At 38.8% G+C, this 26,895-nt stretch overlaps 1 protein-coding gene across 4 annotated transcripts in view; it reads left to right on the top strand.

The window, feature by feature from the left end:
* The window catches only part of sdk2a (sidekick cell adhesion molecule 2a), a 168,680-nt gene that overhangs the window by 104,232 nt on the left and 37,553 nt on the right, over positions 1-26,895 (top strand). For all 4 annotated transcript variants that reach the window (XM_048182937.1, XM_048182929.1, XM_048182922.1 and 1 more), the window contains exons 3-21: positions 1,365-1,471; positions 2,304-2,451; positions 3,558-3,691; positions 8,283-8,394; positions 8,545-8,735; positions 10,399-10,482; positions 10,575-10,769; positions 13,664-13,780; positions 13,982-14,149; positions 16,022-16,124; positions 16,565-16,741; positions 17,481-17,617; positions 17,709-17,856; positions 24,689-24,829; positions 25,015-25,196; positions 25,797-25,912; positions 26,084-26,279; positions 26,382-26,480; positions 26,569-26,760. In XM_048182937.1, coding sequence (XP_048038894.1) covers positions 1,365-1,471; positions 2,304-2,451; positions 3,558-3,691; positions 8,283-8,394; positions 8,545-8,735; positions 10,399-10,482; positions 10,575-10,769; positions 13,664-13,780; positions 13,982-14,149; positions 16,022-16,124; positions 16,565-16,741; positions 17,481-17,617; positions 17,709-17,856; positions 24,689-24,829; positions 25,015-25,196; positions 25,797-25,912; positions 26,084-26,279; positions 26,382-26,480; positions 26,569-26,760 — 2,747 coding nt within the window. The remainder of the gene's footprint in view (positions 1-1,364; positions 1,472-2,303; positions 2,452-3,557; positions 3,692-8,282; positions 8,395-8,544; positions 8,736-10,398; positions 10,483-10,574; positions 10,770-13,663; positions 13,781-13,981; positions 14,150-16,021; positions 16,125-16,564; positions 16,742-17,480; positions 17,618-17,708; positions 17,857-24,688; positions 24,830-25,014; positions 25,197-25,796; positions 25,913-26,083; positions 26,280-26,381; positions 26,481-26,568; positions 26,761-26,895) is intronic.

The raw sequence follows: 26,895 nt of genomic DNA, 5'->3' as shown, positions 1-26,895 counted from the left end.
TTTTCATTTTTGGGTGAACTATCCCTTTTAGAATTCAGAAGTGGATTTTTGCTGTAATATTTTTTATTAATTTATTTATTTTTAATAGGAACCCTATTTGGGAACTTTGACTTTAAAAAATAAAAAAGTGCCTATAAATTGTGTTGAAATGGAAGTAGCAACAGATTTTTTATTCCTTATTGTGGCTGAATTGTTGGGCGGCAACTTCTTTTCATCAGTTGTTGACTGGATGGAGGCAGATCTGAATGCAAGCTTGCAATCGATTGTAAGAGAGGGGCAGCGTTTAAAACTACAGAGTATACTGCCGCATTTTTGTATCCCTGCCTGGAGAGTCGGATCAACAGAATTATTAACAGAACAGGTATTGTAAGAGGTTTATGACTGAAAATTGTATTGTACTTATACTCTTTAAACAGCATTATGGTAAAAATGGAACACTATGGCAACAGCTTTCTTAACAGTGCATGGTGCCGTTTTGCCTCAGGGGTTTGGCGGAACTGATGGAACGGCAGTTTCTTTCAGTTTGTCCCCTCTAAAACACTGTGTTTGTGGTCATCCAATTTGTTTCTCCCCATATTTACAATATTTTGCAGCCTTTGGTCACTGCCTACAACAGGCTGGATGCTTCACTGGAAACCAAAAGTAACTCACCCTCGCTAAATTCTGAAATTGAATTCTTGCACCCGGGAACAAAACAGGTCAACACTATTATAACTAAAAGTTTGATAAGAAGTATTACCTACTAAAGCAAGGCATAATTTGACTCTGGTCAAGTGTATCCATACATAGCTGACTGGTGGGAGAGGCCTTGGACAGCAACATACCCAGTGCATTAAGGATGTTAATGTTTTCCTACCTATTTCTTATTCTATGCCGTAAGGGGACCCGGGTCCCCCAGTGGCCAACTAGTGGTCAGCTTGCACTGTATGCAAGCATACCCTCTGATGTTCAGCTTCCTTTGATGGTCGCAGGTCACACAGCCTGATCGAGTTCAAAGGGTCAAGGGCACTGGCCCCGTCCATAATCCAACCCACATCCACATAAATATTTCTCTCCTTTGTTCTATCTGAAGTGCCTATAGCCTCTCCTGCGTTTTGTTGTGATCACAGCTGCCTGAGGACTCTTATCTATTGTTGATGAGGGTTCTTACTTCAACAGGTTACCCATGAACACCCTGAGCTAGCTGAGTGTTGTGACCTGATCTACACTTGAGCAGAAGCTAGAACTGTATGATTAATTATGGACCGATAAATAGCTCTTTTGGATCAAAGGCCATTTGTTATAGCCAGTGCTTTGGGCTTGCTGCAAGCTCACATGCTGAGTATGAAACTTAGCAAACAATGATTCTGATTTTCTTTCACCAGGTATGTCATTTCCTCACTGGATCGCTCCCATGCCGGCTTCTACAGATGCATCGTCAGGAACAGGGTGGGAGCTCTGATGCAGAGGAGTTCGCAAGTCCAAGTCGCCTGTAAGTGTCACATCACATCCCAATACAATACAAACAATAAATCCTAAAACTTTGTAAGTATGATCATTTAAGATGCAGGCATATTAGCAAAATTTTGCTTAAAGAGCAAAAAGGTCATTGTTTGTTGACGATAGTGTAGCGATGTATGAAGCACCGTTCAGGGAAGTCGCTGTCTCTCAATAAATGTGAAAACAAAGTAACTAGCGTTACTTATTTGAAAAAGTAACTCAGATATTTTGTTGTAAATTTAAAAAGTAATGTGTTAACTCGTTACTTAAAAAAAGTAATCTGATTACGTAACTTAAGTTACTTGTAATGCGTTACCCCAACACTGTTGGTCAATGTGGCCAATCTATGTGACCAACTTGAACCCTTTATGAAATCCGAGGAAATTTAATTTTGCGGAAATGTGAAAAATTCTGGGGAAATCCTTCTCCCTCATGTGCAAAATAACTGGATTTCGCCCTGCAAAAACAACGGTAAATGTGACCACACTTATAGTCAAGGGATGGTGATTTGAGGAACCTTTAGTGCAAACAGTGTGGGATGATTAATGTAAAACGTAGGGTTTGGGATTCTAACAAAAATTTGATTGGCACTTTTGTTGCTTCATGCAGCATTTAGCTTTGTTTAGAACAGATAAATTAGCATATAAAAAAGCTGATGCTACAAATTTGTCACAAGTTAGGACTAAGTATTGCCAAGTCAGTCCTATCACAAGATTGGAGCTTTGTGTTTTCTGTCAAATGACTCGCAGTGTACCTGTTCTGGTGTTGTACTCTCACTTTCCTTTTTCTTCCTGATTTGTGCTCCCTCTTTCTTTGTTCCTCAGACATGGAAGGCTTTGTGGAGGGTGAACGGTCTCAGGTGGTGTCCCAAGGGGAGGCGGCATTGATCTCCCCGCCACAAATCCACAGCTTCCCTCGGCCTGGGATCACATGGTTTAGAGACGGACGCAAGATCCCCCCCAGCAGCCGCATGTAATCTTCTATTCATTTCCTCAGAGCCAACTTAATGGCCCCCGTTCTCAGAGAAGGGCTTTTATACCTTACAGAAAGAGAGTTCAATTCTACTCCAGAACTTCCAGAAACACTGCAGGAGTATTTATTGCAGAAACTCTCATTGATAAAGTCTCTTATAATAAGAACCCCTGTTGACTTTAGACTAAATGTGATTGAAAGCTAGAGAGGAAGCCGGCAACACGGGAGCCAATTAGACAAAGTGGACAAAAGGTCTTTATTGATGACCTTGGATGATTGACAGACTTTGCACCCTGTATGTGTGAGTGTATATGTGTACACAGTCCGTGTTAGAAAGGTCTCAATAATCACCTGAGATCAATTTACCTCATCCCCCAGCATGAGGCTCAACAAAAACAGCTGGCGTGTTTGATGATCTATAATTCATGCTGATCGTCCGGCATGTCACATGTGACGTGAGGGTTTTAGACACTTAGGATTGTGTTCCCCCACCGCACTGACTGGAGAACATTCAGACACTGTTTTTCAGCTGGAGTATATGAGGATTCCCCAATGAGACACTGAGCAGTGAGGCAGGGGTTATATAAACATCTGAGGCTCCAGCGGCGCTGCTCAGACCTTCATTCTTTCTTGCTCTCTTTCTCTGTGTCTCTCGAGCGGCAGTAATGGTCCTATATGACGGTGAGAGGGCCTGACAGCATACGATTTGTTTGCCGCTTGTTTGCTGCTCCTTCAATGCATTGATATTCCACTGCGCATTTGGTTTGGACTCTGTGAGAGCCCTCACTCTAATTGTGCTGGAGTCGGTTTAATCTGGACTGATCAGGCTTGTGCTGACAGATACACAGGCTCTAATCTCACTGCACTCCAAGTGTCGACTCTCATTTAACCACACACACTCACGCATGACCTGCATTTTAGCTCCAGCAATCCTAAAACACTTATCCACTCGAGTCGTCAATGCAAATAACATTACCATCCCAGCCTATTGGACGTAAACAGTTTTCCTCTGCGCTCCTGTGTGTTTGAGTTGTTTACTGACATGTTTTCCAGTTGCAGTTGTGCTTTCTAGTTTTGTGACTGCTTTTCTCTCTCGAACTTCTTAGAGCCATTACTCTGGACAACACCCTTGTCATCCTCTCTGCCGTAGCCCCAGATGCAGGTCGGTACTACGCCCAGGCCGTCAACGACAAGAATGGAGAGAATAAGACCAGCCAGCCCGTCATCCTGAATGTAGAAAGTGAGTTCTGATTAAAGAATTTACACAAGTTTTGCGATGTCCAGGGGTCTCATTTATAAAGTGTGTGTACGCACAAACTGGAAACGTGCGTACGCCAGTTCCCACGCAAAGGTTGTGATCTATAAAAAACAAACTTGACGGGAGAATGTGCGCACCTTTAAGCAAACTTTGAGCCGTGCGTACGCACATTCTGGAGACAAAGGGAATTGACGACACCGATGGTGAGCTGAGGGACTGACGGCAGATGAAGGAAAACCACTTTAAATCCTCATTATGAATCATAATCATAAATACAGTGTTCAGCATGTTCACAATAACAGTTTAAAGAGTTAGTTTAAAGAGGAATTATTATGACAAAATATTTTAGCGAGAACAACGATGATGCACACTTAACTTCGATATTATGGAAGACACTGCTGGATTCGGTGGTCGAACGGTCCATTGTCCAGTTTGAAGAGATCCGATGATAATAGCTTGCTGTATAACCGCAGCTGCAGGAGGTGTTGATGTCGTGTGAAGGATCTTCAAACAATTACCACTGTATTTGAAGGATATAATTTGAGGAAAACGGCAAGATTTGCACGCTTCCTTTTTTAAAATACTTTGTCAGTGACGCGCCGAGACAGACTGTTGTATTTACACTGCAATAAAGAAGTAGGCCGATCTGTTTCTACTAAAAATAGCCTATAGACATCCTAAAAGATTTATTCACCTTATCAGTAAAACTGCGTAAATTTGATTTGAATTGTTTAAAACTATTAAAATACGATTTGGTTTATCTGAAGCATTTGATATATTTATTCTAAAACATAAAGAGGATATTGGATGATTTTTATCACTGTAGCGTATTGTACAAATGGCATTTTTAGTCCATATCTAATATTTTCCAATGTCTTGTAACCTTTGACGGTGTTAACCGTGGTGTCACGTGGATGGGAACATGCATGGAAATGATATGCAGATGAGGTTATGCATAGTAAAACTAGGCGTCGTAAGCTCCATATATGGTGATTTCGGGGAGAAGACGGGGTGGGGATGCACGTACGCACAATCTTCCGCTGACTGGGATTTATAAAGGGATTTGTGCACAGGTTCTGGCATACGCGTGGTTTTATAAATCGGAATATTTTTGTGCGTACGCAGAATTTAGCTTTTGCGCGTATGTACACTTTTAGGATGAAATCTACACAAAGTTTTATAAATGAGGCCCCAGGCCAGTAGTCTTCAGAAAAGGTCACCCTAGGATAGGGATTTCCAAACTTTTTTTGTCAGCTGAACCCCTATTTAATTGTTCCCGCCTGAGATTTTAAGTTAAAAAGTTACACATTTGCATATTTGTTGTTCTCAGATGTTGGTTTATGGTCAGATGACATACAGGTAAACAAATAACATACACTGTAAAAAATTATTTTCATGATTTGTTATCACAACATTTTTTCTTTTGTCAAATCAACTTAATTATTAGGGTTCGGATAACATCATATTTTGAGTTTATGTTGGTTAAACCAATCGCCTGCACTGTATTAACTCAAACTTTGAATTTAAATGAACTCAAATTGGTTTGTTATGGTTCATTTTGTTTTATTTTGATATTTTTTTATTATTTATTTAAGGTGTTTACTTTGAAAAATGTTGACATCTGGTTTAAAAACTACTTCTTTTTTTTGGTCTTTTTCCTCTTTTATTGATACAAATTGTTGAGAGAAAACAGATGCGAAAAGATGCTAGCTAGACTCACAAGCAACACTTCACAATGTGTCGAAGCGTTTACACTAGCTGCTAGACAATCTTAATTATTTGCAAATGATTTTTTCACACTGTTCAACAGGTGAATTGACGTAAAGATCTCCATCGCCCCCTAGTGGCTGTGCATGACACCAAATGTAGCACAGATATTGGGCCAGTTTTTCAATAATCAATATTTCCCAACTCGCTGCGCGGTAGATTGCGAGCATGTGGCGTGTGGTGAAGTTTCATGGAGCTTTGTATGATCACTGTGGTCCTGCAGTGCCACAATGACAGGGTGATTAATCACCCTCATAAAAACAGCCCTTCTCTTTAATAGACCCCACAAAAACAGATTTATGAAAAAGAGAGGCAGACCATAAAGACCCTCTGTGAGACCATGGCCTACTGTAACTCTTATCCAGGGGTCTAAGTATGGAAACGGAAGCAAATAAAGGGGAATCAGATCAAGACGGAAGAGAAGAGAGATCACTGATTGAGGGCAGAGAATCAATGGGCAGCAAAAGGTTTCCAGCGTGGCATTTAATCATGTCGACGGTGTCTCTCAATCAAGCCCCATTCTGCAGCATGGCACATTAGTGAAGGTATTACAATGCACTTACAGGAGAAGAGGGTGCAGACAATTACATATATAATACTAAGCACATAATGGAGAGGGCTGTGAAGAGGTGAACAAGTGCTCTGAGCTTTAAGATTAGCTTTATGTCTGCTTTCTTTCTTTACCTCCATCACCACCCTTGCTTTGTTTCTCTCTCTTCCCAGAAGGAAATTTTATTGCTCACAGATTGCTTGTTCAAGTGGTTTCTCTGGTTCTAGATTTCATGGGCACCCAAATGGCTCCAGTGGGGTCAGGGAAAGGCCATCCACTGAGAAGATCACACACTTTTACAGATAATGTAAAAGTGTAGAGCTGTTAAATTCATGTTAATTATATAGCTCAGGTAATTTGGGCTTGGAAAAATCCAGATGAGAAATGTTCATGAGTTTATATTGAAATCTCTAGAGAGATTATTATTAAGGTGTGTTTCCTCAGAAGAAAAATCTCATAAGCAAAAGAATAAAGCAAACGTCTCCTTTTGCTCTCCATTTAAATTCTCTTTGAAGTGCTTTTGGTAATCCATTTTACTTCTATAATTTCACATTGTGAGGGCAAAAACAGGATATTTAAACAGAAAGAAATGAAGGTTGGGGCTTGACTTTATCCATTGGCATTTGATTATGAAAAGTTTTTCACATAGGCTCATTGGCTATGTTATTAAATTATGTAAATCAATCAATCAATCAATCAATCTATCTATCTATCTATCTATCTATCTATCTATCTATCTATCTATCTATCTATCTATCTATCTATCTATCTATCTATCTATCTATCTATCTATCTATCTATCTATCTATCTATCTATCTATCTATCTATCTATCATCTTCTGATAGATTGTATTGCCTTCAAAACATTAAAACTTAAAAACTACTTTAAATGTCAAACTACTTCAAACTGAAAACCATCAAATTTCAAGCTTTTAAAACTTTGTCAAACTTTCTGGTCCGGCTTTCTCAAGCCAACTTCAAAGTTTGTTTACGAACTTTATTCATCTAGTTTATTCCTGTGATGGCAAAGCTGAATTTTCCGGTCTTTAGAGTCACATGATCCTTCAGAAATCATTTTAATATACTGATTTCATGCTCAAATAACATTTCTAAGTGTTGTGCTGCCTAGTATTTTTTTCAGGATACTTTTATGAATATAAAGTTCAAAAGAACAGCATTTATTGGAAATATATGAATCTTTTGTAACACTATAAGTGTATTTACTGTCATGTTTAATAAATTGAATGCATCCTTGCTGAATAAAAGTATTAAGTATTAAGGGTTAGTTCACCCAAAAATGAAAATTCTGTCATTTATTACTCACCCTCATGTCGTTCCACACCTGTAAGACCTTTGTTCATCTTCTGAACACAAATTAAGATATTTTTGTTGAAATTCGATGGCTCAGTGAGGCCTCCATAGGGAGCAATGGACACTTCCTCTCTCAAGATCCATAAAGGTATTAAAAACACACCTAAATCAGTTCATGTGAGTACAGTGGTTCAGTATTAATATTACAAAGCGACGAGAATATTTTTGATGCGCCAAAAAAAACGACTTACATAGTGATGGCCGATTTCAAAACACTGCTTCAGGAAGCATCGGAGCATAAATGAATCAGGGTGTCGAAACAGCGTTTAAGTCACGTGATTTCAGCCGTTGGCAGTTTGACACGCGATCTGAATCATGATTCGATACGCTGATTCATTTATGCTCCGAAGCTTCCTGAAGCAGTGTTTTGAAATCGGCCATCACTATATAAGTCGTTAATTTTTTTTTTTTTGGCGCACCAAAAATATTCTCGTCGCTTTATAATATTAATATTGAAGCACTGTACTCGCATGAACTGATTTAAATATGTTATTAGTACATTAATGGATCTTGAGAGAGGAAATGTCATTGCTCCCAATGGAAGCCTCATGGAGCCATCGGATTTCAACAAAAATATCTTAATTTGTGTTCTGAAGATGAATGAAGGTCTTACGGGTGTGGAACGGCATGAGGGTGAGTAATAAATGACATTATTTTCATTTTTGGGTGAACTAACCCTTTAATTTCTTTTTTAAAAAATCGTAATAAACACCGCTATTTCTAGTAATTTCTATTAAATATTCAGAATTTGAGTAGTCTAGAAGGCTAATTTACATCTTGAGTCGCATCTTGCACTATTTCAGGCAGCAAGCCGAACCAATTTAAGAGAAACTCTTGAGATCTCATTTGTGATTTTCTTGCCTATATGCTTCTGCTTCACTTTAGACATTGGCGGCCCAGCAGACCCCATCGCTCCATCTATTATAATCCCACCGAAGAACACCAGTGTGATGGTGGGCACGTTTGAAGTCACTCTGGAGTGTGTGGCCAATGCAAGGTGTGTGTGTGTGTGTGTGTGCACAAGCACTCAAAATGACCTCTATCAAACTATTAAAACTCAATTCTGTTTATTTGTTTCCTTCAGGCCAATCCTATCTCTCATTCCCCGCTTGTGTTTATCCGTATTTCTTTCTCGCTTTACCTCCAGGCCTCTCATTAAGCTCAGCATTACATGGCGGAAAAATGGAGTGCTGGTAAACCGAGGCCTCCGGGACTTTGGCCGCCGTCTGACCATCAGTGGTCCGTTGGTCAGTGACAGTGGATACTATGAATGTGAAGCCTCCCTCCGGAGCAGTAGCGCCCCCTCTGTCAGCGCCAGAGCATATCTGCACGTGCTGGGTAACCTCACATTCCTCCTTCCTGTCAAACGTTATGTCAGAGATGTGTTTAAAATGTGCCTTGTACAGAAAGTATTCATCCTCTTTGCATCATTTCCTTCCTTTTAATCTTCAAAAATGTCAACACAGAGACATGCAAAAAAATTCATTCATTTTTTCCAAGATGAAAGACTCATTTATGGAAGTATTCATCTCTTAGGGTAAATACTAGCCCTCTTGCAGCAATTACAGCCTTGAGTATGTCTCTTCGAGACATGCACATTTACTTTGTTTCGATTCTGCTCATTTACCATGCATATATGCTCTGACTCTACCGAGTGTTTGTGGAGTGCAATTTTGTGGAGTGCAAATCATACACTAGATTTCAATTGGATTCAAGTCAAAGTTCTCGTTGGGTCATTGCAAAATATTAGCCTTCTTTTTAAAATCCTTGCCTGTTGTGTGCTTTTGGGTCATTGTCCTGATAGAAAATACATCTTTGAACAAAACCTACAAATCTGGCGGACTGAAAGAAGTTCTGCTTCTACTGATCAATGCATGATGGTAAGGATAGTATCACCAGGGTGTTTGGACCAAAGCCAGAACTTTCCTTTCAAGACTCACATAGCTCAATTTTAGGCACAAGCTGTACCTCCAAAAAGGGTTTTCTCGATCGGATTTTAGCAAAATCTTGGTGAATCTTGGCATTGAGCTTCCTTCTAGGAAGGTAATTCTGGGAAGTGTTTTTATTTATGTCTGTTCAGTTTCTGCCACTTAGATCGACAAACTGTAGCTCTTTTCTGGTTACTACTCTACAGTGGTTTTCTGACAGATATTCAGGTCCAGTTGCTGAATTTGTTGAGATAGCTCAATCCTAGTGCTGTCTGGGTTGTGCTCTGTTCATTCCCATTTGTTATGATGGGCTTCACAGTGCTCCAAGGAAGATTCTAAGCTTGTCAGTTTTTTTTTTATAAACTTATCCAGGTGTTTTCCAAACAGTAACTTCAAGTTTTACAAATGGCTTCAAGTTTTACAAATGGCACTTTTCCATAAGAGTATGAATAAGTAATACGTTAGTTCAGTGGTGAAGATTTTGTTTAATGTCCAAAGGGAACCTGGGTTCAAATTCTAATGAAAAAAAAAATATATATTTTTTTTTAAATAATTGAACAGATAAATAATGTACTATGAAATTCTAAAACTCTTTAGTGGTCCTGTCATGACAAATTAATCTTTTGTAAAATTCTGGACTGACGTTGCAAACCACTTGCTTCACTTGTTTCTGCAAGAATCATGCAAGCAGTGTTGCCAAGTCCGTGGTTTTCCCGTGGAATTGGGCTACTTTTACACTGTTGCCGCGGGTTGTTTTTCATGTCCACGGGCTGAAGCGACCCCAAATAACATGATATTTAGCCACTGGAATGCTAATTTTAATAGAGGAACCCCGCCAAAAACATGGATTTTACCCCCCGGAACGCGATTTTTACCTTCTTTGAGTAGCAATTGGGCGGGTTTTGTTGTTAAAACCTGGCAACCCTGCATCTAAGGGACATATTTTGAATTTAAAAAGGATAATTTAGATTTAGAAAATACTTTATCTACAATAAGTGTGTAAATTGTTGTTGCTTTATGAGTGTTTTAGTTCAGTCTGGTCAAGTACTCTAACCCAGCTGATCTCTGTGCAGAACATCCTCAGTTCGTGAAGGAGCCCGACAGACATATTACTGCTGAGATGGAGAAGGTGGTAGACATCCCATGCCAAGCTCGCGGTGAGTTTTTGCGCCTGTCGGTGTGTATGTATGTGTATGCATGAGTGTGTGTGGATGTGTTAGATAACACTCCTCTTCCTATGCCCCTGCAGGTGTTCCTCAGCCAGATATAGTGTGGTATAAGGATGCTGTACCCATAAGCCCCGTGAAGACACCTCGTTACAGAGTCCTAGTGGGCGGCAGTCTGCAGATAAATGGACTGCTCCCGGACGACACCGGAATGTTCCAGTGTTTCGCTCGCAACTTAGCGGGAGAGATCCAGACGAACACGTACCTTGCTGTCACCAGTACGTCAAAGCACCATCTGGGCCTGTCAATAACTCTGTCTTCATTTATTACACATCTCCACTACATTCATCTTCTTCCTTATCTGCTGTCAGATGTGTCATTTTATAAAGTCTGTGACTTATCAGCAGCTTTTACTTTAAGAAAGAAGGAAAGATTAGAAAGAGTGATTATTCCAAGATTAGGAGTGCATGATCGTAAGAATAATGGATTTTTTTTGCCTGCACTGGACAGGTCTTTATTATATCCACCGCTTATTTAATGCTTAATAGACAGCTTAAAAAAGACATATTTGATTCGGTCAAGTTAGGGAGCAATAGCTCTTATGGTTTTGCATTTAGATCCTCTGGAATACGCGTGTGTGTGTGTGGTTCTTATATTCCCTGCATTATGGGGATCAAATGTCCACACAAGTTTAGGAATACCAGTAAATTATGACCTTGTGGGGACATTTTTTGGTCCCCATGAGGAAACAAGCTTATAAATAATACAGAATGATCTTTTTTGAAAATCTTAAAATGCAGAAGGTTTTCTGTGATGGGTAGGTTTAGGGGTAGAGGTAGAATAAACAGTTTGTACAGTATAAAAATCATAATGTCTATGGAAAGTCCCCATAAAACATGGAAACCCAACAAATTTCAGTTATTGGTGGTTTTAAATCTATTCAATTATATTTTTTGAAATGTCAAATTTAAAAAAGCAAAATGTTTTCTGTTAGGATTGGGGGACAGAATGTACAGGTCTGCTCATAAGTTTGCAGAATATGCAAGAAGGTTATAATATTAACAAAATAAAAGGGATCATAAAAATATCATGTTATTTTTTTTATTCAGTACTGTCCTGAATAAGCTGTTTCACATAACAGATGTTTCACATAACATAGTCCACAAGATAAAATAATAACTGAATTACACAAATGAAACAGTTAAAAATGTACATGCCATGGAATATTAATATTGCGTTTTGTTGCTAGATGATTAACGACTGTTCATGAGTCTTTTGCTTGTCCTGAGAAGTTAAACTGAGCAATTTCCCTTAGAAAAATACTCCAGGTTCCTCACATTCTTTGATTTTCTAACATCTTCTACATATTTTAACCCTTTTCAGCAGTAACTGTATGATTTTGAGATCCATCTTCTAACAACGAAGACAATTGAGGGACTCATTAACTCTTAATGGGATGCATTAACTCTTAAAAAAAGTTACTCATAGATCCATAGAGGACAAAAATGTCCATGTCAAAAAACTGTCATAAAATTTGAGCTTGGGAGACTTAAGTTTGGTCTCATTTTAAAGAAGACCCTTGGCAAAATCTTGATGAAGTAAAAAAAAAAAAAAAAAAAAAAAATATATATATATATATATATATATATATATATATATATATATATATATATTGTATATTTTATATACAATTTTATGAAACATGTTGAACTCTAGAAAGCTAGAAAATCTAAACCATAAATCTAAATAGGTTGTGTTCCAAATTTGAGGTTGATATCTCAAAAAATTAGCTAACAATACTAAATTTTCTCCATTAGATGCCAGCAAAACTCCACTGGTACACACAGTGGTTGGATTTGTAAATTGCAGTAGAGTTTTTCTCTCTTAAATATTACAAGCACACACACGTACACACACACACACACACACAATGTTTTATTACACGCATGCAAACCACACTCTGACATCCATACCAACACACTCACACAATTATAGCTGCATAATTTATCTAATTGGCTTTATAATATGCATAAGCAGAAAACAAGAATAAAGTGAGTAATTGCTTTATAGGCCAAACCTGAGAAAATGGCACCATCTGATAAAAAATAGTAAATATGTAAATTTTGAAGCCTTGCCAACAAAATGAAAACCTATTACCAAATTTTAATGGGTTTCAATTGGGACATTTTTTTCCAAAAGGTCCTGAGAGGAACTATTTTCTATACAAAATAGATTTTTTTTTTAAAGGAAATGGGAGTGAAATAGTAAAGTTCCAATAAAAATACACACCTGTGCCAAAATGTATGCAGTTGGCATTAACACAGGCAAAATTATCAAAAAAATCAAAACTGAAAAAGACAAAAAATGTCCATAAGTTCGCACAAGGGTTAAGAGCCGTGGGTTGTAAATTTTCTTGCCCTTTAAAAACCACATGAGATATTTCCATGTCCAATTCAATCATCCATTTCAAAAAGTTTACACCCACTGGCTCTTAATGCATGTTCTGCAAAGGGTATGTAATCTTATTAGCAGAGCTGTATATTGCTGGGGGGCGGGGAATGCACACATGTATCAGATTCAAAACCCATCTGTGTTTACAACCTAACCAAGAAAAATGCTACTGTGTATCAGTGGATGTTTATTGGAAACAGGGCATATTTGGTTGCTTTATTTTGTCATTTACTGGAACAGAGAGCCGGCCACAGGAACGCGGCCCAGAAGAAAGAATTGATGCTTAATGTAATGAACTTAATGAAAAGTTGTTTTTTGAGTGATTACACTTGTTAAATAGAGACAGTATATGTCCAGGATGAACGTAAAACTGGACTGGAGCACACATGGATAGATTGGATTGAATCGGTGCCAGAATATGATTCCAGATCATTCCGTACCAATTTAATTTTCTCTGTAAGGATAATAAATCAAGAAGTCGCCTGCAATTAGGAGCCAGCCATCAGTCCTCACAAAGAAAATGGCTTTTATAAACATAATAAATGTCTTCAGGAATATCTAAAAATACAGAAGTGTCTGTTAGATTTAGGGGAAGATGTGGAGTTGGAAAATATAATTAGCTCAGCAAGACAACATTAGAAGTCAATGGAAAGTCTCCAGTGTGTGTGTGTTTTGGTGAATATGTGCATATGTGTCTTACCAGCCTCCGTCTCTGCTGCAGGTATCGCCCCAAACATCACGGCCGGCCCCTCTGACAGCGCCGTGATTGATGGCATGTCTATCATTTTACACTGTGAGACCTCAGGGGCCCCGCGGCCCGCAATCACATGGCAGAAAGGTCAGTCTCCAATCAGTCATCTCTCTCAGAGAAAGATATTCATCAGTGTCTTGTGGACTTATGGATTTTAATGTATCTTAGGGATGTCGGCTAAATCAAGTGTCCAATCAACAGTCTTCTGATGAGCTGGGGACCGTCTTGTCTGTTTGATCTTCATTTTCATTTCTCTCTCCCTCACCACATCCCTCCATCTTTTCACAGCTGAACGGGTTCTGGCAAGCGGCTCCGTGCAGTTGCCGCGTTTCACTTTGCTGGAGTCTGGCAGTCTTCTGATCAGCCCTTCTCACCTGTCTGACGCTGGATCCTACACCTGCATGGCCAGTAACTCCCGTGGGATTGATGAAGCCTCGGCCGATCTGGTGGTGTGGGGTGAGTGAATGGCTCGTCTCACTCTGTAGTGGCTTGAAATTACAAAAATGTCATATGTTAACCATCAAGTAAATTACGAAGTAATAATATTTTTCTTACCTCTTGAATACTACACCCTGAGCTAACCTTGATTTGTCATAGAACATTTGTCATATTATCTGATATTTTAAGGCCTCGACTCAGTTTTTATGTTTTGCTGTGTTTTGTTTTATTTTATTTTGTTTTGTTTTACTTTGCGTTTTGTTGTGTTGTGTTTTTTGTTTGCTTTGTTTTTTGTTGTTTTTTGGTTTGTTGTGTTGTGTTTTTTTTGTTTTGTTTTGCTTTGCTTTGTTTCATTTTTTGTTTTGATTTGTTTTGTCTTGTTTTGTTGTGTTGTGTTTTTTGGTTTATTGTGTTGTGTTTTTTGTTTTGTTTTGCTTTGTTTCATTTTGTGTTTTAAATTTGTTTTGTCTTGTTTTGTTGTGATGTGCATTGTGTTTTTTGTTTGTTGTGTTGTGTTTTTTGTTTGCTTTGTTTTTTGTTGTTTTTTGGTTTGTTGTGTTGTGTTTTTTTGTTTTGTTTTGCTTTGCTTTGTTTCATTTTGTGTTTTGATTTGTTTTGTCTTATTTTGTTGTGCGTTGTTTTTTGTTTATGTTGTTTTTTGTTTTGTTTAATTTTTTGTTTTGATTTGTTTTGTCTTGTTTTGTTGTGTTGTGTTTTTTGTTGTTTTTTGGTTTATTGTGTTGTGTTTTTGTTTTGTTTTGCTTTGTTTCATTTTGTGTTTTAAATTTGTTTTGTCTTGTTTTGTTGTGATGTGCATTGTGTTTTTTGTTTGTTGTGTTGTGTTTTTTGTTTTGTTTTGCTTCGTTTCATTTTGTGTTTTGATTTGTTTCATTTTGTGTTTTGTTTTGTTTCTGCACGTTGAATTCACCACATAATTTTGATGATCACACCACATCAACTGACTTTTTTCAAAATTTTAAAAGCAATATAGGGTTGTATAAGTTTTGTTCATTTAAAAAAAAAAAAAAAAAAGATTTTGCAAGTTAAAAAGGTTTTCTTTTCAAGAATTTAATTGAGTCCTTGAGGCTTCTTTCTTAATTTTTAGAACAGTTTAGAACAGAACCACCACTACATTTTTGACGATATGCCCCAAAATAATATCAAATTAAATTTGAGAATTTTAGAGAATTAAAAACATGCTCATCATAGAAGAGGTCTTTTCAAGTAATTGTATGTACTGTATGAATACCGTTTTAATGTATTGTTGAATAAATTAATAGAGCAAAAAATGTCACATCCTTGACCCATAGCGGCATGTTTCTCTCTTCACAGCTTTTCAAGAGTAGATGTGTCATCTAACCATTGTAGAAAAGTGTGCTTAATCATACTGAAAGTACGTCTTGTGTACTTTCAAATCTTAAAAGTATAGTTTATTTTTAAAAGAAAAAAATAATTACTTGCAGATAATGTAAAATTAATGAAATAAAAGATTAGAGAGATGAGAAAAATACATTGATGACAATGTTTCTTATAAAAAGTGCAATTTTTTAAAAATTATCAAATGAAAGGTTTTACTTTTAAACCATTTTAAACCATTTTGTTTTAATGACCTTTTACTTTAAAGAAGTACACTAATTTTGATACGTTGACTAACATACTAAAGCACATATAATAAACTTTGCACACTTTGTAATGCCACATTTTGTAATATTTGCATTGTTTTATTTTTGTAATATGGATTATTTTCTAATCCAATTTTTTGAGGAGCCACTGCCTCCTCAGTGGAAACGCCCCAAGTATACAAGTGACGGCTGTTATATGTCAAACATAAATTGGAGGGAAAAATCAATGTGATCGATTAAGATACTACAATGTGATTTGTGTGTTCAGCTCGAACGCGAATCACTAATCCACCTCAGGACCAGAGTGTGATCAAGGGCACCAAAGCAGCCATGACCTGCGGGGTGACCCATGACCCCAGCGTTACAGTCAGGTATGACCTCCACCCTCCTTTCCATGTCTAAATATCTATTGTCTCTCTCACTCTCCCCCTGCCTTATCTCAGACTCCATCTTTGATCAACACTAGCTTGTTCCTTCACTTCCTGTCCTGTGTGTTTATTACATTCAGTCTCATAAGACTTGATTTAACTGTCACCTGCTGGGCTGTTGTTATTCATTTGATCAGGGAAAATAGATGAATATGTAAACAAAGCAATAACTTAGATGGAGACTTTAATTAAACACAAGACAGATGAGATTAAATGGGAAACGATGTGGCTGCAATTAAGAAGGGTTGGTGTGTATGTGTGAGTGCATATGTGTGCAGTCCACTGTGCTGTTGTGTATATGTGTGTGTGTGTTCATTAAGTAAATAGCTTTTCCATGTATTATTGCTGTGAACAAGAATTAAACAGGCCTCCGTTGTTTTTAGGCACATCTGGGAAAAAGGAGGAATGGCTATTGACGTGAAGTCGAGTCCCCGCTTGCGTCTTGACTCCAACGGCACCCTGCACATATCTCAGACCTGGTCGGGGGACATTGGGACCTACACCTGTAAGGTCACATCTGTGGGAGGCAACGATTCTCGCAGCGCTCACCTAAGAGTCAGGTACATGTCAAATACGCTGCCGCCCAGCCAATTACCCACTCTTGGTGTCCTTCGCCTTATAGATTTACATTCAGCTACCGGTTTTCAATGCCTCTTGGACATCATTTTGGATTGTATCTGTGAGCTTTGTTTTTCTATTGGGATTTAAAGAACTGAGGAAATAGGTTGTTGGGACTGCACAATGAATAGCAAACATAACATCCAAACATTGCTCTCTTTCTCTCTCTCTCTCTCTTTTTTATCAATGTTTCATTGTTTCAAGTACAGAAGTGGATTGTGTTTTATCTGCATGACAAATAATGGTGCATTGGCAAAGCAGTTGAGGCAACATTTATGTAAACAACAGAGACAAAGTTTATTATAAAAACTGTTTATCTGTCACACAACATCAGTTTGGTCTGCTTTATTGACATAACAAACAGTTGTACATTTGTGTTGGGAAATCGTTTGCAGATTAGCAAAGTAGTGTAAAAAATAAGTTACATAAAGTAAAACTATTAAACAGTTATCGTGTATGCTATCATCAGAAGTTTGGGGTAAGTACATTTTTTTTTAAAGAAATTATTACAATTATTCAGCAAGGAACACGGCAAGGAAAACATCTTACCAACCCCCAAAATTTTAATGGTAGTGTATATTATAAACTGAAAGGAAATGCTGAGTAAATTGTTATGTAAAATGTGTGAATTATTAATGATCATTTTTTGTTACTTTGCTCTTGCTGTTTCTCTATCTGCAGGCAGTTGCCTCATGCGCCAGAGAACCTCATCGCCACCCTCAGCAGCTCTGAGAGAAGAACCATCAACCTGACCTGGGCCCAGGCCTTTGATGGGAACAGCCCGCTCATCCGTTACATCCTGGAGGTGTCAGAGAACAGTGAGTTTTCTGGCCTGCTGTATTTGTGTCACCATGTCTTCACTCATCGTTCAGCTCTAGAGTCCACTCTCAATGTCTTTGTTGGTGACAGACGCACCTTGGACTGTGCTCTTGGCCAACATCGATCCAGAAGCCGCCAGTGTGATCGTGGGGGGCCTCATCCCGGCACGTTCTTATCAGTTCCGCCTGTGTGCCGTCAACGATGTGGGGAAGGGCCAGTTCAGCAGAGAGACGGCACGGTGAGTGTGGGAGTCATAAAAGCGAGAAACTTTAGATCACCTTTTCTGTTATCATAGTTGAGCCTGAAGCTTAGAATATCATACTGTGAGATTTAATGTTAACAAAATGATTGGTTTCGTAAGGGCCTAAACATATTTAAGGAACAAAGTGTTATTATAGCCGGATTTTTGACTATGGCATGAAGTTTGGCCTTCATTACAACTTATTCAGGTCAAGAACTGCCAACTTTGATAGAAAGAGACCATCTGACATGAAAAGTGACCAGTCAAAGCTCAGTTTTATATTACATGCCATGTAGGAGCAAGTTTTTTTATGAAATGCACAATAATAGGCTGATATGTATTTAAATAATGGCGCGTTAAGTTAAGTAATACCATGTCATTATAATTAGTGATGCTGTCTACACTAGTTTCGATGTGGCACAACGTAACATGACAAATTGCCAATGGTAAACTAACGGCCAGTTCTATTTCTGACATACTTCAAGCACTCGTGGTACTTCTGATACGAAGATCAAATGGATTTGCAATGGTCAATTTGTCATGTTTGGTGTGGACAGATTTTAGCTGTTGTAACGCAACACAGCAACAGTCGCTTCTGGTGTAGACACAGTATAAGAATACTTCAGTTTTGTCGTGAACGCTAAAACCATGTCTACACCAGGCCGTGACACAACTAAAGCAAACAGAAGCCATTATAATCAGTGATGCTGTCTACACTGAATTCGGCGCGGCACAACACGACGTGACAAATTCATGATGGTAAACTAATGCCCCATTCTATTTCTGACATACATTAAGTACAAGCTCTACTTCTGATACGAAGATCAGATGGATTTGCAATGGTCAATTTGTCATGTCTGGTGTGGACAGATTTTAGCTGTTGTGAAGCGACATGAGTATAGACACGGTATAAGTATACTTCAGTTTTGTCACGAACGCTAAAACTGTGTCTACAACAGGCCATGACCCGACTAAAGCAAATACAATCCATTATAATCAGTGATGCTGTCTACACTAGATCTGGCACGGCGCAACGCGACACGACAAATTCCCGACGATAAACTAAAGCCTTGTTCTATTTCTGACATATTTAAAGCACTCACGGTACTTCTGATATGAAGATCAAATGGATTTTCAATGGTTAATTTATCATGTCCATTGTGGACAGATTTTAGCTGTTGCGACGCGACATGACAACAGCCGCTTCCAGTGTAGACACGGTATAAGTATACTTCAGTTTTGTCGCGAATGCTAAAACCGTGTCTACACCAGGCCGTGACACAACTAAAGCAAACAGAAGCCATTATAATCAGTGATGCTGTCTACACTGAATTCGGCGCGGCACAACACGACGTGACAAATTCCTGATGGTAAACTAATGCCCCATTCTATTTCTGACACATTAAGTACAAGCTCTACTTCTGATACGAAGATCAGATGGATTTGCAATGGTCAATTTGTCATGTCTGGTGTGGACAGATTTTAGCTGTTGTGAAGCGACATGAGTATAGACACGGTATAAGTATACTTCAGTTTTGTCACAAACGCTAAAACTGTGTCTACAACAGGCCATGACCCGACTAAAGCAAATACAATCCATTATAATCAGTGATGCTGTCTACACTAGATCTGGCACGGCGCAACGCGACACGACAAATTCCCGACGATAAACTAAAGCCTTGTTCTATTTCTGACATATTTAAAGCACTCACGGTACTTCTGATATGAAGATCAAATGGATTTTCAATGGTTAATTTATCATGTCCATTGTGGACAGATTTTAGCTGTTGCGACGCGACATGACAACAGCCGCTTCCAGTGTAGACACGGTATAAGTATACTTCAGTTTTGTCGCGAATGCTAAAACCGTGTCTACACCAGGCCGTGACACAACTAAAGCAAACAGAAGCCATTATAATCAGTGATGCTGTCTACACTGAATTCGGCGCGGCACAACACGACGTGACAAATTCCTGATGGTAAACTAATGCCCCATTCTATTTCTGACACATTAAGTACAAGCTCTACTTCTGATACGAAGATCAAATGGATTTGCAATGGTCAATTTGTCATGTCTGGTGTGGACAGATTTTAGCTGTTGCGAAGCGACATGACAACAGTCGCTTCCGGTGTAGACACGGTATAAGTATACTTCAACCTAAACTATTACATCTGGTGTAGACATAATAATTATAATAATAATTCATTATTGGTGGAGAGGAGACCGAGTGATGAAGCAAATTAGTATAGGGATGATTAGGAGGCCATGATGATGGACAGAGGCCAATGGGCAAATTTAGCCAGGATGCCGGGGTTAAACCGCTACTCTTATATGGTGTAAGTGTATGCTTACTGCCAAATACATAGTCTTTCAAAGTATACTCCATTTTATAGCTTGCGTGAACTCAGTCAACGGTCAACAAGTTTTGTCTTTGTCCAATGTCTGAACTGTTTCTCTCCAGAAGTTATGCACAATTAAATGCCCCTGTAATTGTTTAATCTATACTTGCATGTATCTTGTAACGCTCGTCGTCTATTGTTGTTGCATCTCCAGCAGTTTTATTTTGTTGTTGTTCCGACACAAGTGTCACCACCTTGTGGACATAGGTTAGGTTATGCACAGGTTTGGTGGTAGGTTTAAGGGTGGGTTAAGTTGTAAGGGAAGGGTCAACAGTGTAATTAATGATGTAATTACATGCAGGTATTATTTTTTTAAAAATATGAATACAGTGTTAATACAGGTAGGTACATAATAAGTGCATTGAATCAAATTATCATTGTAAAAGTTAGTACATACCTGTAGTAGTTAAAGGCACTTAATATAAAGTGGGACCAATAGATTCGCTGCCCCTTACCTTTGGGAAATACAGTGTTGTTCCTCATTTCTCAGACAGACTGCTAAGAAAACTGTTGTTCCCTTACTTCCAGAAGTGAATTATACAGCCAATCACATTGGAGCTAGTGATTTTTCAGTACAACGCTTTCCATCCTACGGTCAGAGAACAGGGTTTCCTGTGGTGTCCGGAGGACTAGCACAGACATGTCCATAAGAATTGCACTTAAACGTTGAAGAATAGCCACAAAAGCCTGGCAAAAGCTGTTAGACTTTCTTCTCCCAGACCTACGGCCCTAGTGAGGAGGGAGGTAGTGCATTATTCAGCTGAATCACAGTCTGCAGCCCGCAGTGCTGTGAGGAATGGAACCATGCACTGAGAGTTTTTTAGCAGCTTTTGTACAGCCGCTCTCAACTCTTGTCTCTTACAGAATTACAAAGAGCGCCAAATGACTCGTGCCTTCAAACGTGCTCCGATCCCACAGGAACGCCTGTGACGTCTGAGATGCATGCGCATGTAACACCCTGACTCAAAGATGCCCCAAAAAACGAGAAAATGCTAAAAAACATTTCTGCATGCATATGATGTTTGCGCATTGATATTCGTATGTGGTTGTGTCTTAAGGGATCCTGCTATGAAGGAAGCAGTCGTTCACAGGTATTTGATTGTTGTAATCTGATAGAACAGTTACATTTGGAGTTTCTTTGGATCAGCTGGAGAGTGAAGCGTTTATGCTGCATTACAGCGGGAGGGAAACTGATTGAAAATGGAAAAGTCAAGCTCAAATCAATGTTTGAGGATGAGATCTGAAAGCATGTGGGAAGTAAACATTCTTTGCCCGTCTGCAACTTCCTGCGCATGCACAGCTGTGGTAAATCAATAATCTGCCGCCCAGGATACCAAAGTCCTCAACAGACTTAAAAGAAACAGACTGGGAAAATATTAGAAAAAAAAACATGTAGCTGATGCAATACCCTGTCAAGAGCTAACATCCCTGAGGGCGAAAATGAATAACACACTATTATGAGAATGCCATATTGTTCTCGAACACACTTAACAGTGGTCGAAGTGGTGATCTTCGTGGAGGTTTCATAATTTGACATCTTATTTATCATTTAGCTATATGCAAAACAAGTGGTCAAGGCTTAGCTGCTTAGCATTGCTGGTAGATGATGTAACCACACACCCTGCAGGTGTTTTTTCCCCATTGACAGCCTTTAAAAAAATAGCATTTTATCTGGATTAATGTCTGCTAACTGTCTGCTAAATTTAATGGGACTGTATTATTAGCACCAATTAGCATCATCATGGTGCTGTTTTCCTGCTACATTTCAAAAGTTTGTGGTCAATAAGATTTTTTTTAAGAAGTTTCTTATGCTCACTAAGGCTGCATTAATTTGATCAAAATACAGTAAAACAGTCATATTGTGAAATATTTAAAAGAACTGTTTTCTATTGAAATATAATGTAATTTATTGCAAAGCTAGTGTGTGTTTATGTATATATATCTTCAGCCATGATTTATTTACAGTACAGCTCTAGCCTTGAGTACCTTATTGCTTTTATAAAATGGTTACCAAACAGTACAAATATTAAAGCCAAAAATATGTATCAATTCAACTTTCATGAATTAAACTTTCACCAAAAGCCTTCCTTCCACCTGAAAAAATAGTCCCTGACCGTGAGCAGCAACAGATGTTACATTATTATGCCATTAGATGGCGGCAAAGATTGTCTTTATGAGTGTGTCAGTCAGTAGCGAAGACTTTTACATTGAAAAGACTGAATTGTTGTGAACACGGAACAAGACACAACTGACAAATGCTTTGACTAGCACTGTCAGTCACGGGAAAACCCCTTAACTATTAAAAGGAAAGGATAATACATCTGACTTTTCAACAGATTTTTTTTATTATGAACATAGTACTGACCTGAAGGAAAATGCTAAATCTGAATGCAGATAATAAACTCGCTTTTTCTCACATTAGTCTTCTATACAACACAGTAAGCCTCAATGAACAATATCAATTGAGAACATAGTTTTCGTTGCTAAGAGTGGTTGCTAAGGGTGCTGTGTAGTGATACATAGAACCGTTGGGTGTGAATAAAACACCAATTAAAATCTTTGAAATCTTTGAAGTCCACATTAACGTATTTACGCTCCACAAGATGTGTGATTATACAATCTGGATGCTCGAAATTGAACGGAAAGATCGCACGTTTTAAACAGCTTATTTTACAATTAAGTTAATTGCCACTCTAAACTAATGTTTTCTGCGCTGTAACACACATACATACAGTAGGGGAGAGTGGGGTAAGATGAGCCAGTGGGTAAGTTGACCCACCCTCTATATCTTGGCAACAGTACACTTTTATTGTCATGTGACCATATATTTTGGAACCACCCATCATTTCTGCCAGACTTATTTACTTTACTTGTCCAGGTCTAAAAATATTTATGATGCATATTGGTGATTTAGCAATGTATAAACCATGCAAGTCATTTAGCTAAATATTAGCCTGAATTCATAGACCCGTACATCATGCGTAGATAAAATTATCTAATGAAATCAACTTTCATCACATAAATGGCGATTTTAAAAAATCTGAAGTCATTTAACCCCTAATTTATATATGGGTCAATGACAGATCAAAGTAACTATCTCTAAATTTTGGTTAAACCGAATGACTTTGTTGGTGACAAATTCTGTCCATCTTGTAAAAAAATGACAAAAGCAGCATTAACTGATTTTAAAACCACATAATCTCATTGTTAACACTTAATAAATCTTCAAAATTAATTATATCTCCATCCATTATTGTTTTACACTTTTAAAAACCCTATTCGTCAATGACCCATGAGTCATAAATGTATATATCACCGAAAACCTTTGCTCAGATTCATTCACTGATTCATTTAAATTACATATTTACTCCAGTAGTTGGTAATAAATAAGCATGTTATGGGTGATTTATTGAATTGATCTGAACTGAAGTCCCTTGAACAAAGATGGCAGATATACAAATCATGTATTATCAGAGCAAGCAGCTGGCAGTGAGATGAATGGGAATGCTAACAGGTATTATTATAAACCTCCCTGACAAACGCACTGCAAACTTACGCACTGATGCAAAAACGTACCATCCGTTCATTCCCCCAGATTCTGAGCTCATCTCACACCAGATCTATTCTCTCATCTAACAACTTCCACTCGTTTTGCAACTTGCACGCACGCAGATCAGAAGACATTCTCTCTTAGCGCTTTCAGACGGGAGAACCCGCAGAGGTGGGGGTGACATAACAGCCCCGCGCCGCTCAAGGATCCGCGCCTATTTCTTTGATCCTAAAACACTGCGCTTTATCTCAGCCACAGAACTGCGGCTCTCACGCAGGAGATATCAAGATGTCAAGTTAAATAGATTTAAGAGGAGACTTGCTGGATTTTTTTTACTCTGTGGCATTAGCCAATTTTGGCTGTGGCGTCTTTGATCATCTCATGCCGAGAGAAAGCACGTATCTCCAGGGCCCCTGCTCGAAATGCAGTCAGCGTTCAGATGGCTTCCGAGATGGAAAATCAAAGTTCTTAATCGTTATTCGTCAGGAACTGGTGCATTACAATGACACACGGATACAGTCAGCACATATGTGGTCAGTGTCACAAATGTGTTTATATTTGAGCTAGGAATGGTATAGATCAGGTTCAGATTCTTCAAAATCAGCTTAGCTTAAAATATTGATAATACAAAAATAAACTCACATTTTCAATGTGGTCTGAGACAGATAGACCTTGTCGTATGTAATATTAATCTTCCAGTGATTCCTTTCTCTCCATCTTTCTTTTAAATTATACATTTTGGATTTTTGCCTCTGTATTAGATGGTACACTAAAACAGGGAAATGATTAGGTAGAGAGAAAGTGAACTGAATCAAACCTGTCCCATTCCAGTTTCTCTTTTAATCTATTTTGCTCTTTCTCCCAATTCCCTGTTTTTAGAGTACCATTACCCGAGGAGCCCCCCAGCGCCCCTCCTCAGACAGTGATAGCCAGTGGCCGAACCAACCAGTCCATCATGATCCAATGGCAGCCGCCCCCTGAGAGCCACCAGAACGGGCCGCTTCAAGGCTACATCATCAGGTGATTTCTGGGACTGTTCTTTATACAATCAAGCTGCACTCAGCGGCACTTAATCTTCTAGAGAAGACCGGGTCTTGTCTGGTTCACGTCCCATTGGAACCCCACTCAGTGAGAACTCTGAGTCTCAAAAGTCATGGGACAGATGCTTTTTCCATGTCTCATAGTATTCCCACCATGCCGCACAGGTACTGTCTGTCTGGATTACCGGTGGACTGTCAGATGAAGAACATCACCAACCCAGACCAAACAAATCTTCTGCTGGAGGACCTCATCATTTGGACCAACTACGAGATTGAGGTTGCTGCTTATAACGGGGCAGGCCAGGGCGTCTACAGCCCCAAAGTCACAGAATGGACCCTACAAGGCGGTGAGGACCTTGAGAGTATTTTAGTATTTAGTATTAGATATTTTTAGGTTTAATGTTTGTCATAAATTAAAGAAAATCATTTATTGATCATTCCTTCTTATAGTAACAGGGTTGAATAGTTAAGCCATCACCATTACAATTTATGTTAAAATTGATGAAATGAATAAAAGGATTTATCGCTGGGAAAATGGTTCAGTTGATGTCACTTCTTGTTTGTCTCAATTTTAAGGAATATTAAATTGTTTGTAATGGGGAAAAATCATGCATTTACAGGGTTGCACACAACATGGCGGTTCACAGCTAAATATATATGTTTTTGGTCATGAAATCATATTCGTATAGTAATTATGTCAAAATTATGACACTGCTGTGTGATTGTGATGGTTGGATACAGACCTGTGAGGTGTGACCGGTCAAAATCACCAATTTAAAATGGCTGCTTTTCATGCTAGATCAATTTTTATGAGAGATAACAGTTTATACGCCATGTCTAATAGTTCTCACAAAACGAAAAGGAAGGAATTATTGCCAGTGTCTCTTTTTTCAGTCAGTCTTTGATTTCCCTCACCATCTCATCTCCTCAAATCTTTTCTTTTCAAGTGCCCACGGTCCCACCTGGGAATGTCCAGGCGGAGGCTGTCAACTCCACCACAGTCCGTTTCACATGGAGCGCCCCGAGTCCACAGTTCATCAATGGCATCAACCAGGGATACAAGGTGAGCATCCATCCACTGCCCTCTAGTGGTCAAACACAGGACTGCAGGGCTCTTTTTATTATAATGGTTTCATTACTTCCAATATATGTCATGCTGAGACAGCAGCAGGATTCACATTGGCTTGTGCTAAGCGATAGTGGTCACATCTGTCCATTTTTTTTTTTTTTTCAGCTGTTGGCATGGGAACCAGGCCACGAGGAAGATGTTACCTTGGTTACTGTGAGACCTAATTTTCAAGACAGCGTTCATGTAGGTTACATTACCGGACTGAAAAAGTTCACCGAGTACTTCACCTGCGTGCTGTGCTTCACTACGCCAGGAGATGGTCCTCGCAGCACTCCGCAGCGCATACGCACCCACGAAGACAGTGAGTGTCCTTTATATGTATTCATCTCTACCCATAAAGATGCTCTCTTCAGGCCTGCAAGTGTCTGTTTGAAAAGACTAATGTGGGTGTCTGTATGCGCAGCCCCTGGACCTGTAGGTCACCTGAGCTTCACAGAAATCCTGGACACATCTCTCAAAGTGAGCTGGAAGGATCCGCCTGAGAAGAACGGCATCCTCACAGGTACCCCTACCACCTTCCAAAATGGCAGTGTCTGTTTGTTCTTCTGGAGTGACTGTATGCTCAACCACTTCCTGTTTTGTGCCTACAGGGTATCGCATTTCCTGGGAGGAATTCAACAGGACAAACACGCGAGTCACGCATTACCTGCCTAACATGACACAGGAGTACCGGGTCACCGGTTTGACTGCACTCACTACCTACACCATTCAGGTGGCCGGTATGACCTCCAAAGGTCAAGGTCAGCTGTCATCCTCCACCATTTCCTCTGGTGTGCCACCAGGTCAGTTTCTACTCATTCAGAATAATGTTTTCTTTCACTCCAAGACTGTGTTGGTATGTCATGTCATGTTAAATTAAATTTTATTGTCCTTATATAATTTAAAATAATAATAGTAACAATAATAAAAAAAATAAA

The sequence above is a fragment of the Megalobrama amblycephala genome, linkage group LG1 (genome assembly GCF_018812025.1).
Source record: "Megalobrama amblycephala isolate DHTTF-2021 linkage group LG1, ASM1881202v1, whole genome shotgun sequence".
Classification (NCBI taxonomy): Eukaryota; Metazoa; Chordata; class Actinopteri; order Cypriniformes; family Xenocyprididae; genus Megalobrama; species Megalobrama amblycephala.
The sequence above is the reverse complement of the archived record's forward strand: the minus strand, read 5'-3'. Positions and strand labels throughout refer to the sequence as shown.